We start from the raw sequence: 12,684 nt of genomic DNA, 5'->3' as shown, positions 1-12,684 counted from the left end.
GTGAAGAGAAGAAAGACGTTGTACGGAATTTAGGGGTATTTCGGAGATTCGGCCAATGAAATTGATATATTAACGTCTAATTCTTCTTGGTCATAAACTAACATAAAAATGATTGTCACCGAGAACAGAGAATGCAACACACTGAACCTTGTAACAAAGTATGCCAAGACAAGACTGTTACTGCATGAATAGTAAGATCAACTCAATGGTACTAACAAAGTGGCTTCTAATTCATAAGCATCAATGCTATTATTAACAGATGTACAACCACAAAAGCTATCCAACGAAGTGGAGTGGACTTTATAGAGATTATAAATAATACAACCAAAGAAACGTAATACCGTGGCAGATCGATAGCATTAACCCATCACAGGAGGTGCACAAGGTTGTAGTTTACTCACATAAAAACTGTTCAATCATGTTCCTAAAAGACAAAACACCAATTCACTAGAGTTTTCTCACTAAGAAGAAAAAACACACATATCAGAAGCGGATGAGATCATCGTTTTTGGATGGCTGCTGCTTCTTGGGGTCATTTCCAGAAGCAGTATTAGCATCAGATGAAGAATGACCCAAACCTTTCTTACCAAATATCATCTCATCCAAGTCATCCATCATCATGTCATCGCTGCTGCTTCCGCTACCATGAGTAGTCCCTTCTTCTTTTGCATGAATGTGAGAGTCATCAGGTTCTGCAGCAACTGGAATCATGGCTGGCTCAGGTGCAGCTAATGGTGCAGACGGTTTCTTCAACTCTTCATATTTTGACAACGTCTTCACAAGCTCGTCGTTTACATTCAAGGCTTCGAATAAAAGGGCTTCGTCTTCTCCAGATGTCTCGATGATTCTTTGTACTGTGGTTTGGGATTGGCTGCACTGTTGTACAAGTGTAATTGTCAAGTCATCCTGCAAAAGAAAAAAATTTCATCAGCCATGAATTTGACACCAGGTTTAAAAATAAACAATATGATCTGGACAGATATTATATCTAGTGCTTAGACTTGGATTACATGTAACACGTCCTGATGAGGTGAAGATGACAAAACTGTAGTAAGAAGTTCAATGATGTTCCTTGCAACATCAAAAGCTTCCTTTGTCTCCTCTGCAGTAAAGGTTCGAACAGGAGGAGCATTGTACTGCACATGTGGATGCTCGTTGACATGCTGAGCAATACCAGTGTCGGCTTCTGGTATTGAAGAAGACCTAGGAGGGGTGAAAATAGGCGCTAAGCTTTCGTTGTCCCGCCCAGGGAAGCGGATACCTCTGGATTTTAAGCTCTATATAGCATTGAAATAGATTCAAAGGTATTAAAAAACATAATCACCAGAGTAAAAACCAATACAATTCAAGCTATCAATGTAAAAGGCTCTTAATTATCTAATATAACTTTGGCAACTTGGTAGAGTGATAAAGTATATTAACTAAGTTCGTAAAGAACATAAACCTTGTAAGTTTCTTCAAAAACTGGTAAGTAGCAGAGTTCGCTGGTTGACTCTCCCCAAGCTTCAATCAATGTCAAAGCTTTGTTCCGGTTATTCACAACGGTCTGCGGATCATCAATCAGCTTAACCATTTCATCAAGAACTCTTTCAGCAGCAATCTCAGAGAAGGCTTTCTCGCAATTCTTAACACAAGCCTCAAGCAAAACCAAGGCAAGGTACTGAATCATCGGCTGTTTCATCATAATCCTCTTCTTGATTCCGCGGATCAAATCAACGCTATTAATCTTTTCCTGATTGATCATATCACATAGTTCCAAGTTCATAGCCCAATCAGGTTCCTGCAGATTCTCAGAAGTAGCTTCCTCGACTAGTTTGTCAGTTGGGTTAGGTCCTTGGAAAAGCTCCTTCACTTTGAAACTCATAGAGCTCACACCAGCAGTCACTTTCTTGCTAACCTCAGAACCACCAATCTTGAGACGCTCACTAAAGGAGCTAACTTTGTCCATTAAATTGTCACCCATCTTTTTTTCAGGAACTCAAAAAAAAAAAAAACCTGGAGAAATACAAAAAAAAAGAAGCCAGTATGAAGCCACAAAAATCACCATAATGTCTAATTGAAGAAGCTTATCTGAAATAACCGTTACACCAAAGTCCACAGAATTGAGAAATCAGATTAGGGTCAAAAGTAGATCAACAAGAACTAAAAAAATGTAAAGGGGAAGCAGTCAATAACATTACCAAGAGAGAAGAAACACAGAATATTTCGAGAGTAATCATAACTCAAAACGATGAAATTTGCTAGAAATTACCTTTAGAAAGGTGCGTAACGGGAAGTGAAGGTTGATGAACAAAAGAAGAAGGGAGAGGCTAATTTCAGAAGACTAACCGGGTCAACGCCGTACGGGAGAGAAGTTGGACTTTAGTAAAGGTCCTTAGGACTTTGTTTATCTCCCAACTAGTCTTTGGATTTGTTGATTTGTTGGTTTTGTACAAAAACAATATTGATTTAAGAAAGAAAAAAAATAGTAATAACCATATTTATTTTTGTCAAACAGTAATAACCAACCATATAAGAAAGAAAAGTATATTTGTTGCTTTCGCAATTCGAAGAGTTCGGGACTTCAAAAAAAAAAAAAAAAGCTTTTTCTTTGGTTGAGTTTATGAAAGATTTTTAATTTTTAAGCTTTGAATTTTCTGAAAGAAATAAACGTTGCAACAAATACTATTTTTTAAAAAAAATTTTGACTAGAATCTCAAATTTAATCGACTGAGATGATAAATTTTCCAAAACAAAAAATCACTTTTTGGGAAATAAAAAAAGTAAACTTAAAAAAGGAAATAGCTTATAAAAAAGGAAAATTCCCCAAAACTGTATAAATAAATAAAAATCAGTATAGATGTTAAGACTTAAGAAGAGATATATCGGTGTGCCCAAACACCATTCTATCGCCAAAATCGTTGAAACTCGAAAGAAGAAGAAGAAACAGACTTTGTCAGTGCTCAGGCCGCCGGAACCATAAGGTAACGTATCTTCGGCTAATCGTCGGTCCCTTGTTTTCTGAAATTCCCAATTGGTAGGTAGAATCGTAAACCGTTGATCGGTCTCATGTTTCATTATGTCTTGATGAAACGATGTAGCTCTATCGAATCAAATTGCTCCGGCACAGCTTTTGTGTCAGGTTTAATGTCAAACTAGCATATGTTTTACTGATTGCTAGAGAAACCAGTAATGCACTTGTTGTATAAATCAACTTGAGACAACTTTATTATTTCACCCCTTTTAGTTTCTCTCTAATTTTCTTAAGTTGTTTTGTTTTCCACATTGATTCAACATCGTTTGAGTTAATGAAAGTTCTGTGTCTATGTTTTTCTTTTTTCAATAATTCTTCTCCAAGGATGGTGGATTGGATGTGGTTAATGAGTGTTTTACTTCTTGGAGCTGCACTTGGATTTTACATCAGCACTTTACCACAAACCCGCAGAATCTTTGTCTCCTCCAAATCTGTCTCCACAAATGCAGGTTCCAGCGGAAATAAGAAGACTAAATCCAAGGAACCTCTCGAGATTGAGAAACTCGCTGATTTTCGCAAAAATTTCAAAATGGTTTCTTGGCTCACTCTCTCTCTCTCTCTCTCTCTCTCTCTCTCTCTCTCTCTCTCTGCCTCCTTTGCCTTTTGCATTGTATACCACAGACACCAGAAGTTGATATTAATGTTTGTTGTTGTTGTCTGTATAGGTTTTGGTTGTGAGGAATGATCTTAGAATGGGTAAAGGGAAGATTGCAGCTCAATGCAGGTGAGTATCATCAATTCTCTTATCAGTTTTCTATAACATTTATTATATTCGATTAACAACTTCTTTTCTGGTCTGCCATTATATATAGTCATGCAACTTTAGGTTTATACAAAAAACTCCTTCAACGGGCGCCAAGAGCCTTGAATAGGTACATCACACCATGTCATTAGTCTACTACAACTTTTCATGTTCTTCATAGGCTACCGATGAAATGAACATTTTTTTTGGTTCTGTTCTCTTCCTATTTAAAAAAGTGATTGCTATTGCAGATGGGAATATTGTGCTCAGCCAAAAGTTGTTGTCAAAATCGAGAGTGAGGGAGAGATGCTAGTTCTGCAAGTGAGTGTACTAGAGAAATATTGCAAACTCTGCAGTTTCATATGATATTATGTTGACTGTCTTACATTATTGTTCTTAACGACAGGAAAGAGCAAAGTCCCTTAAATTACCAACCCATATCACCGTTGATGCCGGAAAAACACAGATCGCTCCAAGTGAGTTTCCCATAGTTACTGTCATTTAGAATTCAAGAGACTCTCAATCTTTAAATCCTACTTAACCATTAGTCTGACAGTAGAAGAATCTAATATGCTACTTGTTCTGTTCTTTTTCCAGATTCAAGAACAGTAATGGCTATTCTTGGTAAGAATGATCATCTATTAGAAGAGATGACTCAAATAGTAGCAAAATATCACATATTGTAGATACAATTGCAATAGTTTAATAAGCGAGTGTTACTTGTGCAGGACCGGTTGATAGTGTTGATGAAGTAACAGGTGGACTAAAGCTTATGTAATAACTCTGGGATTCGACATTACCAGAATTCTCCGAATTTTTGCTGGTGACAAATCTGTTTTCCCTTCTTCCTAACCATTATTTGGAACCGTTTTCGAGTAGATAACTCAACTTCTTACATGGAACTGTACAATTGTCTTAATAGAAGATAATCATATGCCAATGCTTGCTGATTATCTAATACATTTAAAGATAGAGAGTCAGTTTTGATGTCTCCTTTTGTTTTGTCTATTGAGATACCTTTATCTGTAAACTAAAGCGGTTAAAGCGACGGACTGATTCTGACTCGAGCATAGCTCAGTGGCTTTTGCCCAAATGAGGCTCTCGTTCCCTCGCAACATCTAATTAAAATAAACAGTATAAGTGTTATACTTCTTGCTATAGTTAATATTGTTATATTCTTTTGCTCAAATACTGAATACTGCTTGTAAGATCCATTTCAGATGTTTGAGTATTCTGAGTTGTAGCATTTAGCATAGTCAATGTATACACTCAAATATTGCTATTTGTTAGCTCACAGCATGATTAGATGACTCGGTCGAGTTAGAGTAAGAGGTTTGTTCAGTGAATGTCCAAGTTGTTATCGTAAGAAAAATCGTTTAAGGAAAGTAATTAAGGGTTTTTCTGTTAACGATGTAGTGGTGAAACTAGGTACGTATATACACTCACCGTCTCTATAAAATATAAATTTTTCTGTTATTTTTACATTGAAACATGCAATCACTTTGTTAGAGTATGCTTCAAAGGATCATTTAAACGCATCTCGAGTACCAGCAGCGGAATGGCACGCCCGGATGGGTTCATATCATCACTGATCACACTGGAGAAAAAGCCATTTCAATTTCGCTACCTTGTTCGATCGGTAGGTAATGAATTTGCTTCATAATTTGAGATTAGACATCAACGTGTCTCTGAGTCAAGCTCGTGAGTTTGAAACCAAAAAGGTCCCCAGGAGGACACTACTCCAATAACAAATCACAAAATATTTAGATATCAGACACGACACGATACTCGACAATGACAATTTTGATGGATTTCATGTGAAATCAAACAGCGTTACCATAGCTGGTAATAAGAGGTGGTGAAGAGAAATTGGGAGGTCTTCCTCTGCGGTAAACCTGCGCAAAGACGTATCTCAGATAGTTCTGCATCGTACGTAAAAGTTAGGGTTCATGGAGGTTTTTTTTAATAATGTTTTTTAGCTTTTGAATTTTCTGAACACATATATATAAATAAATAGCTGATATCCAAAAACACACTTTGATTATTCTAGGCCCAAATAATGGGAAAACGGCAGGCCCATATGGTGAAGACCATACATATATTTTCCCAAATTATGTAGTAGACTCCGGAGAGAACGTCACAAGGAACTGCTATGAATTTTTATTTTGTTTTCGTTAGCTCAAAACACACAATACTAAACTAGAATCTACAATCTGTGTTTTTCTCTGATTTCACTCCCTCAGTTAGTCTTTAAATCCTACTTAACCATACAAGTCTGAACATATATAGAAGAATCTAATGCATGTGCTACTTGTTCTCTTCTTTTTTTCATATTCAAGGATCTTGTTAAGTTTTAATATATGCTTTCTAATTATGTTTTGCCTATTGAGAGGAGACCTTTAATTATCTCTATAAACTAAAGTGGTTAAAGCTAGCGACGGATTGCTTTCTGACTCACACAGTCACACACATATCAAAGTATTTGTTTTGCCCTAATTAAAGTTGGAACCCAACAATGATAGCTTTCTCTTCAAGTTATCAAAATTTCGTCAAAGAATATATGAAACAGAGTAAATAACACACAAATATCTTCCATTAATTGGTATTATCACACGCCTACATACAAACATATACTTACAAATGTCGGATGAAGCCAACAAAAAAAAAATACAAATATTTCAAACTATAGATATACCTTTTTAGTTTCTTCAACCCCAAGCATTATCAAATGCAGCTGAAGTGATCGCCTGAACAAACTCTTGGAAATCGATACAACCGTCGCCGTCTCGATCTGCTTCCTTGATCATCCCGGTTAGCTCCTCCGCCGTCAACGCGTGACCTAGCTTCGCCATCGAGTGCGCCAACTCAGCAGCCGTTATGTAACCGTTTCCGTCGCGATCGAACATTTTGAAGATGGCTTTAAGCTGCTCATCCGTGTAAGGACACTTGACAAGATCCGGCTCGACGAGGGCGACGAACTCGGAGAACTCGACGAGCCCGTTGTTGTTCCGATCAGCTTTATGGATCAAGGTGTCGAGCTGGTCTTGACTCGGCTTTAAACCGAGAGATCTTAGAAGTGAGCCTAACTCGAGCTCCGTCAAGCTCCCATCTTTGTTCTGGTCAAATGATCTGAATATCTCCCGAAGCTCCGCCAGCTGTTCGTCGCCTAGTTTCGCCGGCGCCGGTTTCTCTCCGTCGCCGCTCATCTCGAATCTGATTTTGAGTTCGGTCAAAGCTTCTTCGATCGATGAACAACAACAGATTTATTTTTATTTTTTTTCTTGGTTTAGTTTTTAGATTGATTTGTTCCTTCTTGACAGAGTCAACGAGCGAACGACAGGTATGAATGAGATTATGAATTTTAAACAAGTAAAAGATTTATTTCTTATTTATTAATACTTTATTGTGCCTTTTAAAACCAAATAATATTATTTTTATTTATTTTAAAATCAAACAGTAGATCAGATATGTGATTGAGGATGGAATACAAAATTATTTGAAATGATTATCAAACCTACTATTTGAAACGGTCAACGGTTGTTCTGTGGAGGCAAAACAGTCGTGCTAACTGCTAATATATACGTTGTTTACTTGTTTTGCACTTTGGTACGTGATGCATTTATTACGACAATATATACAAGAATGTTTTGTTTCGTTTTTTAATTCGACATTTTATAAGAAGAAGTTAAATATGACTTACGAATCATCATCATTAACATTCAATTACTCTTCTTCTTCTCTCTTTTTTTTCCTTGTCTTTTAAAGACTTCAAGTCATTATATTCGACCTAGATGATGCTTATGCATTTTTAATTACCTTTAATTATACTACAGTATATGGGTTATCTGATATATATTGTTAATTTCTCTCTATCGCCAAAAAGTTTTCTTATACTATAAGATATCAAAAATTATTTGGAAGTTTTCAGATTCTTTTTCTTTACCTTGAGCAATTATGGATATTTCTTGTCACTCAAAATCCTCTGCAAATTTAATAACGAACCATCAATAAACTTTTAAGTTTATACTTCAACAAGCTTTTATAATCATTATAATATATTTAATATAAATTCATTAAAATCCACCAAATATGTGGCACCAAAAAAAAACAAAAAAAAATCTTACAAATCTAAAATGGACAAAAATATAGAAATACTCATAAATACTAACAGATATTTTTTTTAAAACACATATTAATTTTCAACCATTTATAGAAAAAGCAACAAAAATATATCTTATACAACACATGTTCTTATTGTATTTACTGTATAATATATAATTATAAATCATCTAGAATAAATCTATACATAAACAGAAATAGTTATATGTATTTAATGGATATAAAAATTAGAGTTCCTTGCAAAAATATTGTAGCATAATCTTATGCATATTAATACATAATCTCAAGATTTTTAAGTAGAATATAATTAGATCCACAAATCTTATGCATTTATTGTCTACTGATTTTAGTGGGGTATAAATCTCAACAGTCGTAGCTTCATACCTTATAAATATCCCAAACCATTTGGACGAATTTTTAAACATTCTTCGAAGGCTGACCAAAAAAAAAAAAACACTCTTCGAAATTGTAGAATTTTGGTAACTGTCAGTGGTTTGAACTTGGAAATGTCTCTCCCAAGTCAGAAATTTATGTCAATCGAGAGTCATGAAGAGGGGTTTGGAAATGTTCCGAGGTGGGAAAATATGAATAAAGACATACTTTCCAACATTTTCAAGAAGCTCGATCTAGTGGATGTTATCATGGGAGCATCACGAGTGTGCATCAATTGGTTCCTTGCCTCTCACAACAAAACTTTGTGGAAAACAATCAAACTTAACGAGCTTGATTCGATCATCTTGGATAACCCAAAAGAGCCAAGTATGCAAGATAGTGTTATAGAGAAACGTCGATACCATCTTATGAATATCTTGATTGAGATAAACAATTTCAGCCGTAATGTCCCCATAAATTTATTCTTCAACAGATACACCATTATACTAGAAGAGGATCTAACGTTCATTTCTGAGAGGTAAAATATGTCTGTTCTTTCTCACTTGAATCCACTATTCAATTTACGTGTAGGCTATAAATCATTATTTCAATGAAAATTCACATATTTATCAAAAAAGAATTTTAAAAACTACTTATAATTTAATCTTCTTAACTGTTTTTTTTAAGGATGCCAAACATCAATAGACTTGCGTTACCAATGTGGAAACCTCTAAGTCAAAATTCATTTCGGTCAGCTTTTAGTAAATGGAAGAATCTCAAAACGTTGATCTTAGGACCATTTCAACCCCTAAATGATTCCTCCACCGCCAGAGATCAATTTGAGCTTCAAACTATCGGAGAAACCTGTAGAAATCTTACCACCATAAAACTGTTTAGAATGTTGAGCAAAATCAGAGCCAATGATTTTATTCGTTACCTTCCTAACCTTGAGAGAGTGAGCTTTCGGCGCCAGAATGTCTGTAGAGAAGCAGCTACATCGCTTATCATCGGCCTTCCAAACCTCAAGATTCTTAATCTCACACATTGTAGATTCTCGGAACTACAGAGAGGTGAGAATTACGAATCAGATATGACACCTAGTGAGGAACTTATAAGAATTGGCACTGAGAAGCTTGACAAATTGATAGTGTGTTGTTCGGACTGCCCAATTTGCCAAGATATCTGGAAACACAGGTTTCGTCAGCGTGACCCTTATAAGGATCACAACTCTAAGGAGAAGTTGTGGAAAAGTGATGAGATAGAGGAACTTGCATATTAAACGTAAAGAGAAAAAAGAAAAGAAAAGTTTTTTTTTTTTTTTTGTGCTACTTTGCTCCCCCATTTCTTATTGTAACATGTAAAATTATACTCCTATATAAAATTTATTAAAATATGATTTCATTAAAAAGATATCGAGAGTTAGAAAAATAAAGATACGAGAGTTTAATATTTAAAATAAATATAAGTCCGCAGTAGAAACTAGAAAACAATTAAAAGAATTCTGGTAACTAAATCAGTAATAAATAATGGGTAACACGAGAGTAGCCGAGTCGTTTTGTCTTTATTTTTATTTTTATTTTTTTTGAAAGGTTAAATTAGTTTTGCCTATCTATATTAACATTTTTGAAATACATTTTGTGTTTTACCATTTTATTTTGTAATATTTGCATAATACCCTTGCCATTTGATTAAATAGAAAAATTTTAAGATAAATTTTGTAATTAAATCATAATAAATTTGCAAAATTAAAAATCAATATTTATAACATTTAACAAAATTTCCTAAAATCTCTCCCTAATAAATCAAAGATTTCTCCAACATCTTTATATGATCTTATTTGTTTTTAAATTTATATTATTACATAAACATATGTATAATAAAAATATAGTTTTTTTTGCATATGTTGTAATTTGAATTTTTAGAAACGGATGCATATTACTCAAATGATACAAAAATGTATAACCTAAAGTATTATTGATAATTGTATAGCACGGGTCATGTGATGGAACGGATTATAATATACATAATTATGATTATAGATATTTTTACGAGTTGTCTACTATAGTATAACTCACAAAAATATTTTAATATGAAATTATATTATGTAAACGAATATTATGTCAGTATCATTTCATTATTTTCAATATTATACTTATTTAATTAATTTAACCAAATTACGATTATATAAAAAAGAAATTATCATATAATATTCTACGGGTTAAATCATAAAATTAACAATCAAAATATAGTAGTACACTCTTATATACCAAACAAAAATAATAAAAAGAATATATTTTAGAATGTCGTGCCGCGGTATACCGCGGGTTAAAATCTAGTTTGAGAGTAAAACTGAACATATATATTAACATTTTTGAAATAAATTTTGGGTTATAATATTTTATTTTGTATTATTTGCATAATTAACTTTTAGCCATTTGAATAAATAACAAAACTTTAAGTTAAATGTTGTAACTAAATCATAATAAAATTGTAAAATTGGAAATAAATATTTATTACATATTTGAAACTATCAAACTAGAGTATTTGTAATTTTTTGATCTATGAATTTTATGACAAGTTAAATTATTTTTACATGTTCCAAATTAAAATATTAAAAGTTAACTGCAATATACTGTATAAAGCTATATATTTTATTTGAGTGTTGTCCCATTACTTAGTCAAAATTTCGTGGAATATATTTTTTACACAAAGTAAATCTATTACTCAAGTTTGAATTTTTGATCCGCTATAATTTATTTTATTAATTAAAAAATTATATTCGTTTTAAAAAAAATCAAATCATGGCATATATGGAAAATTTTACATTTTTATTATTATATGAATGATATGAGTTATTTGAAATTATATATCAAATCTTCTTTGTTTATTTTTGGTATCAGTGTGAAGTAAATTTAAATGAGTTGTAAATTTAATATAATTGGTAGTGACATTGTATTATAATTAAATATTATTTTTGAAGTTGTGTACTATGTATATATATATTTTTCTTTTGGTAAAAGACTGAACATACATTTGCTCAAGAGCAGTCAATATCTAGCACTCACAACGAAACACAATACCGATATACGTATATACAATACCGAGTATATATATATATACATAATTACGTAATATATTCAGTATACATAATCAGTATTGTTGAAAGAAATATATATATATATATATGTATATACGTAATTACGTATAATCTTGCTTATATCCTCCGATTACCGGAAAACTTAGTGTTACTCGTCTATGAACATTAGAAGCCATCTTATTAAATTACTCGTCTATGAACATTAGAAGCCACGTACGTACACATACTCATGCATGCATGTTCAACGAGTGAACTCGACACTCGTATGTATGCAGGCCGACTAATAAAATAGTCTTATACTATCTGTATACATATATGCGTCAAACTTCTTATACCAGACAATTAAGTCCAAGTCGTCGTCCAAGTAGAAGCCAACCCTAGGTTCAATTAAAGTAAAAAAAAAAAAATTAAAATAGTAAAATATTGAAGTATTTCTTTTACAGATTTTAAAATATGTAAATCTCGCCACTGTCACTAGCGATACGTACGATTCATGAATTCGTTTCCTGTTTATTTTATTTTTCTTGTTTGAAAAAGAGTTTAACATAATAAATTACAAATTGCAACATTTGACCAGAGATGAAGAACGAAGAAGAAATAACTTTGATTAGCATCAAAAATAAATCAGACATTAATTGAATAAGAATGTTAATTTTCAGTTGATTAAATACAATGATTTCTCAAATAGTTTAATATTATTATTTAACTTCTTTTTTGTCGGTTTTATAATATTTCTCACTTTTTCAACGCATTTTTCAAGTTAGGGATTTTCGTAATATGTTATTATATATTTAACAGCAACAAAAAAAAAAAAACAAGTGTGTGCCAAACTCAAGTGTGTGCATGGTAGATTATTGTGACTATGACTAATTGACAATGGCAGTATGAGTCAAACGATTGCGTGTAATTGCACACTTTTACCGTTTAAGAAAGAGAAAAACACTAATGAATATTTTGAAATCTGTTTTCTTCAATACATGTTTTCGGCAAACGAACAATAAATGAGTTATTAACAAGTCATATTATTCTTTACTTTTACTTATGAAGAAATCAAAGATTGTGATCGAGATTGTACCGATTAAGAGATTCAAAAACAAGAAAAGGGAAGCAAAGATGTTAAAGAAATAGAAAAACTCAGAGATTGCTCACGAACACGTACGAGTTGAAGAACCAGCAAAGTAAAAAAGAGACGAGAACTCCAAAAGAAAAGAAATCAGATGAATGAGAATAAGATGGATTGAGGAAGCACTCAATCCAGATGAAGAAGATGAAGTAGAGAGAGAAAGAGTAAAGAAGAGAGAGAGAGAGAGAGAGAGAGAGAGAGAGAGAGAGAGAGAGAGA

The 12,684-nt window shown here is 33.0% G+C and overlaps 4 protein-coding genes across 6 annotated transcripts; 2 read left to right on the top strand and 2 right to left on the bottom strand.

The window, feature by feature from the left end:
• Positions 1–212: 212 nt before the first annotated feature.
• On the bottom strand, positions 213–2,388 carry LOC17893022 (TOM1-like protein 1). Its single transcript, XM_006297765.2, has 4 exons — positions 2,252–2,388; positions 1,445–1,995; positions 1,011–1,277; positions 213–906 (listed from the first exon to the last, which is right to left on the bottom strand). The coding sequence occupies exons 2-4, from the start codon at positions 1,961–1,963 to the stop codon at positions 484–486; spliced, it is 1,209 nt and encodes a 402-aa protein (XP_006297827.1). The 5' UTR covers positions 1,964–1,995; positions 2,252–2,388; the 3' UTR covers positions 213–483.
• Positions 2,389–2,864: 476 nt separating this feature from the next.
• Positions 2,865–4,819, top strand: LOC17892471 (peptidyl-tRNA hydrolase 2, mitochondrial). Its single transcript, XM_006299700.2, has 8 exons — positions 2,865–2,963; positions 3,338–3,545; positions 3,679–3,737; positions 3,826–3,885; positions 4,007–4,076; positions 4,162–4,231; positions 4,353–4,379; positions 4,484–4,819. Exons 2-8 carry the CDS (start codon positions 3,339–3,341, stop codon positions 4,531–4,533), a joined length of 543 nt encoding a protein of 180 aa, XP_006299762.1. The 5' UTR covers positions 2,865–2,963; position 3,338; the 3' UTR covers positions 4,534–4,819.
• Positions 4,820–6,328: 1,509 nt separating this feature from the next.
• On the bottom strand, positions 6,329–7,722 carry LOC17891822 (probable calcium-binding protein CML18). 3 transcript variants are annotated; one of them, XM_006298636.2, is made up of 2 exons: positions 7,699–7,722; positions 6,329–6,990 (listed from the first exon to the last, which is right to left on the bottom strand). In XM_006298636.2, the coding sequence occupies exon 2, from the start codon at positions 6,959–6,961 to the stop codon at positions 6,464–6,466; it is 498 nt and encodes a 165-aa protein (XP_006298698.1). In that variant the 5' UTR covers positions 6,962–6,990; positions 7,699–7,722; the 3' UTR covers positions 6,329–6,463. The 3 variants fall into 3 exon arrangements, with proteins under 3 accessions (XP_006298698.1, XP_023642329.1, XP_023642328.1); XM_023786561.1 differs by having other exon boundaries at positions 6,329–6,968; positions 7,699–7,720; XM_023786560.1 differs by lacking the exon at positions 7,699–7,722 and adding an exon at positions 7,456–7,553 and having other exon boundaries at positions 6,329–6,968.
• Positions 7,723–8,296: 574 nt separating this feature from the next.
• Positions 8,297–9,642, top strand: LOC111831617 (putative F-box protein At4g11580). The gene is made up of 2 exons (XM_023786539.1): positions 8,297–8,784; positions 8,934–9,642. The coding sequence occupies exons 1-2, from the start codon at positions 8,381–8,383 to the stop codon at positions 9,523–9,525; spliced, it is 996 nt and encodes a 331-aa protein (XP_023642307.1). The 5' UTR covers positions 8,297–8,380; the 3' UTR covers positions 9,526–9,642.
• Positions 9,643–12,684: the final 3,042 nt, after the last annotated feature.

The sequence above is a fragment of the Capsella rubella genome, unplaced genomic scaffold (assembly GCF_000375325.1).
Source record: "Capsella rubella cultivar Monte Gargano unplaced genomic scaffold, Caprub1_0 scaffold_3, whole genome shotgun sequence".
Classification (NCBI taxonomy): Eukaryota; Viridiplantae; Streptophyta; class Magnoliopsida; order Brassicales; family Brassicaceae; genus Capsella; species Capsella rubella.
Note: the sequence above shows the minus strand (reverse complement) of the source record. Positions and strands in the feature narration are given on the sequence as shown.

Coding starts and splice junctions, on each gene's coding strand:
- LOC17893022 (XM_006297765.2), bottom strand. CDS start 1,963: ATGGGTGACAATTTAATGGACAAAGTTAGCTCCTTTAGTGAGCGTCTC. Junction 1,278..1,444: donor TTTTTGAAGAAACTTACAAG/GTTTATGTTCTT, acceptor AATGCTATATAG/AGCTTAAAATCCAGAGGTAT. Junction 907..1,010: donor CTCATCAGGACGTGTTACAT/GTAATCCAAGTC, acceptor TTTCTTTTGCAG/GATGACTTGACAATTACACT.
- LOC17891822 (XM_006298636.2), bottom strand. CDS start 6,961: ATGAGCGGCGACGGAGAGAAACCGGCGCCGGCGAAACTAGGCGACGAA.
- LOC111831617 (XM_023786539.1), top strand. CDS start 8,381: ATGTCTCTCCCAAGTCAGAAATTTATGTCAATCGAGAGTCATGAAGAG. Junction 8,785..8,933: donor CTAACGTTCATTTCTGAGAG/GTAAAATATGTC, acceptor GTTTTTTTTAAG/GATGCCAAACATCAATAGAC.
- LOC17892471 (XM_006299700.2), top strand. CDS start 3,339: ATGGTGGATTGGATGTGGTTAATGAGTGTTTTACTTCTTGGAGCTGCA. Junction 4,232..4,352: donor AAAAACACAGATCGCTCCAA/GTGAGTTTCCCA, acceptor TTCTTTTTCCAG/ATTCAAGAACAGTAATGGCT. Junction 4,380..4,483: donor AACAGTAATGGCTATTCTTG/GTAAGAATGATC, acceptor TTACTTGTGCAG/GACCGGTTGATAGTGTTGAT.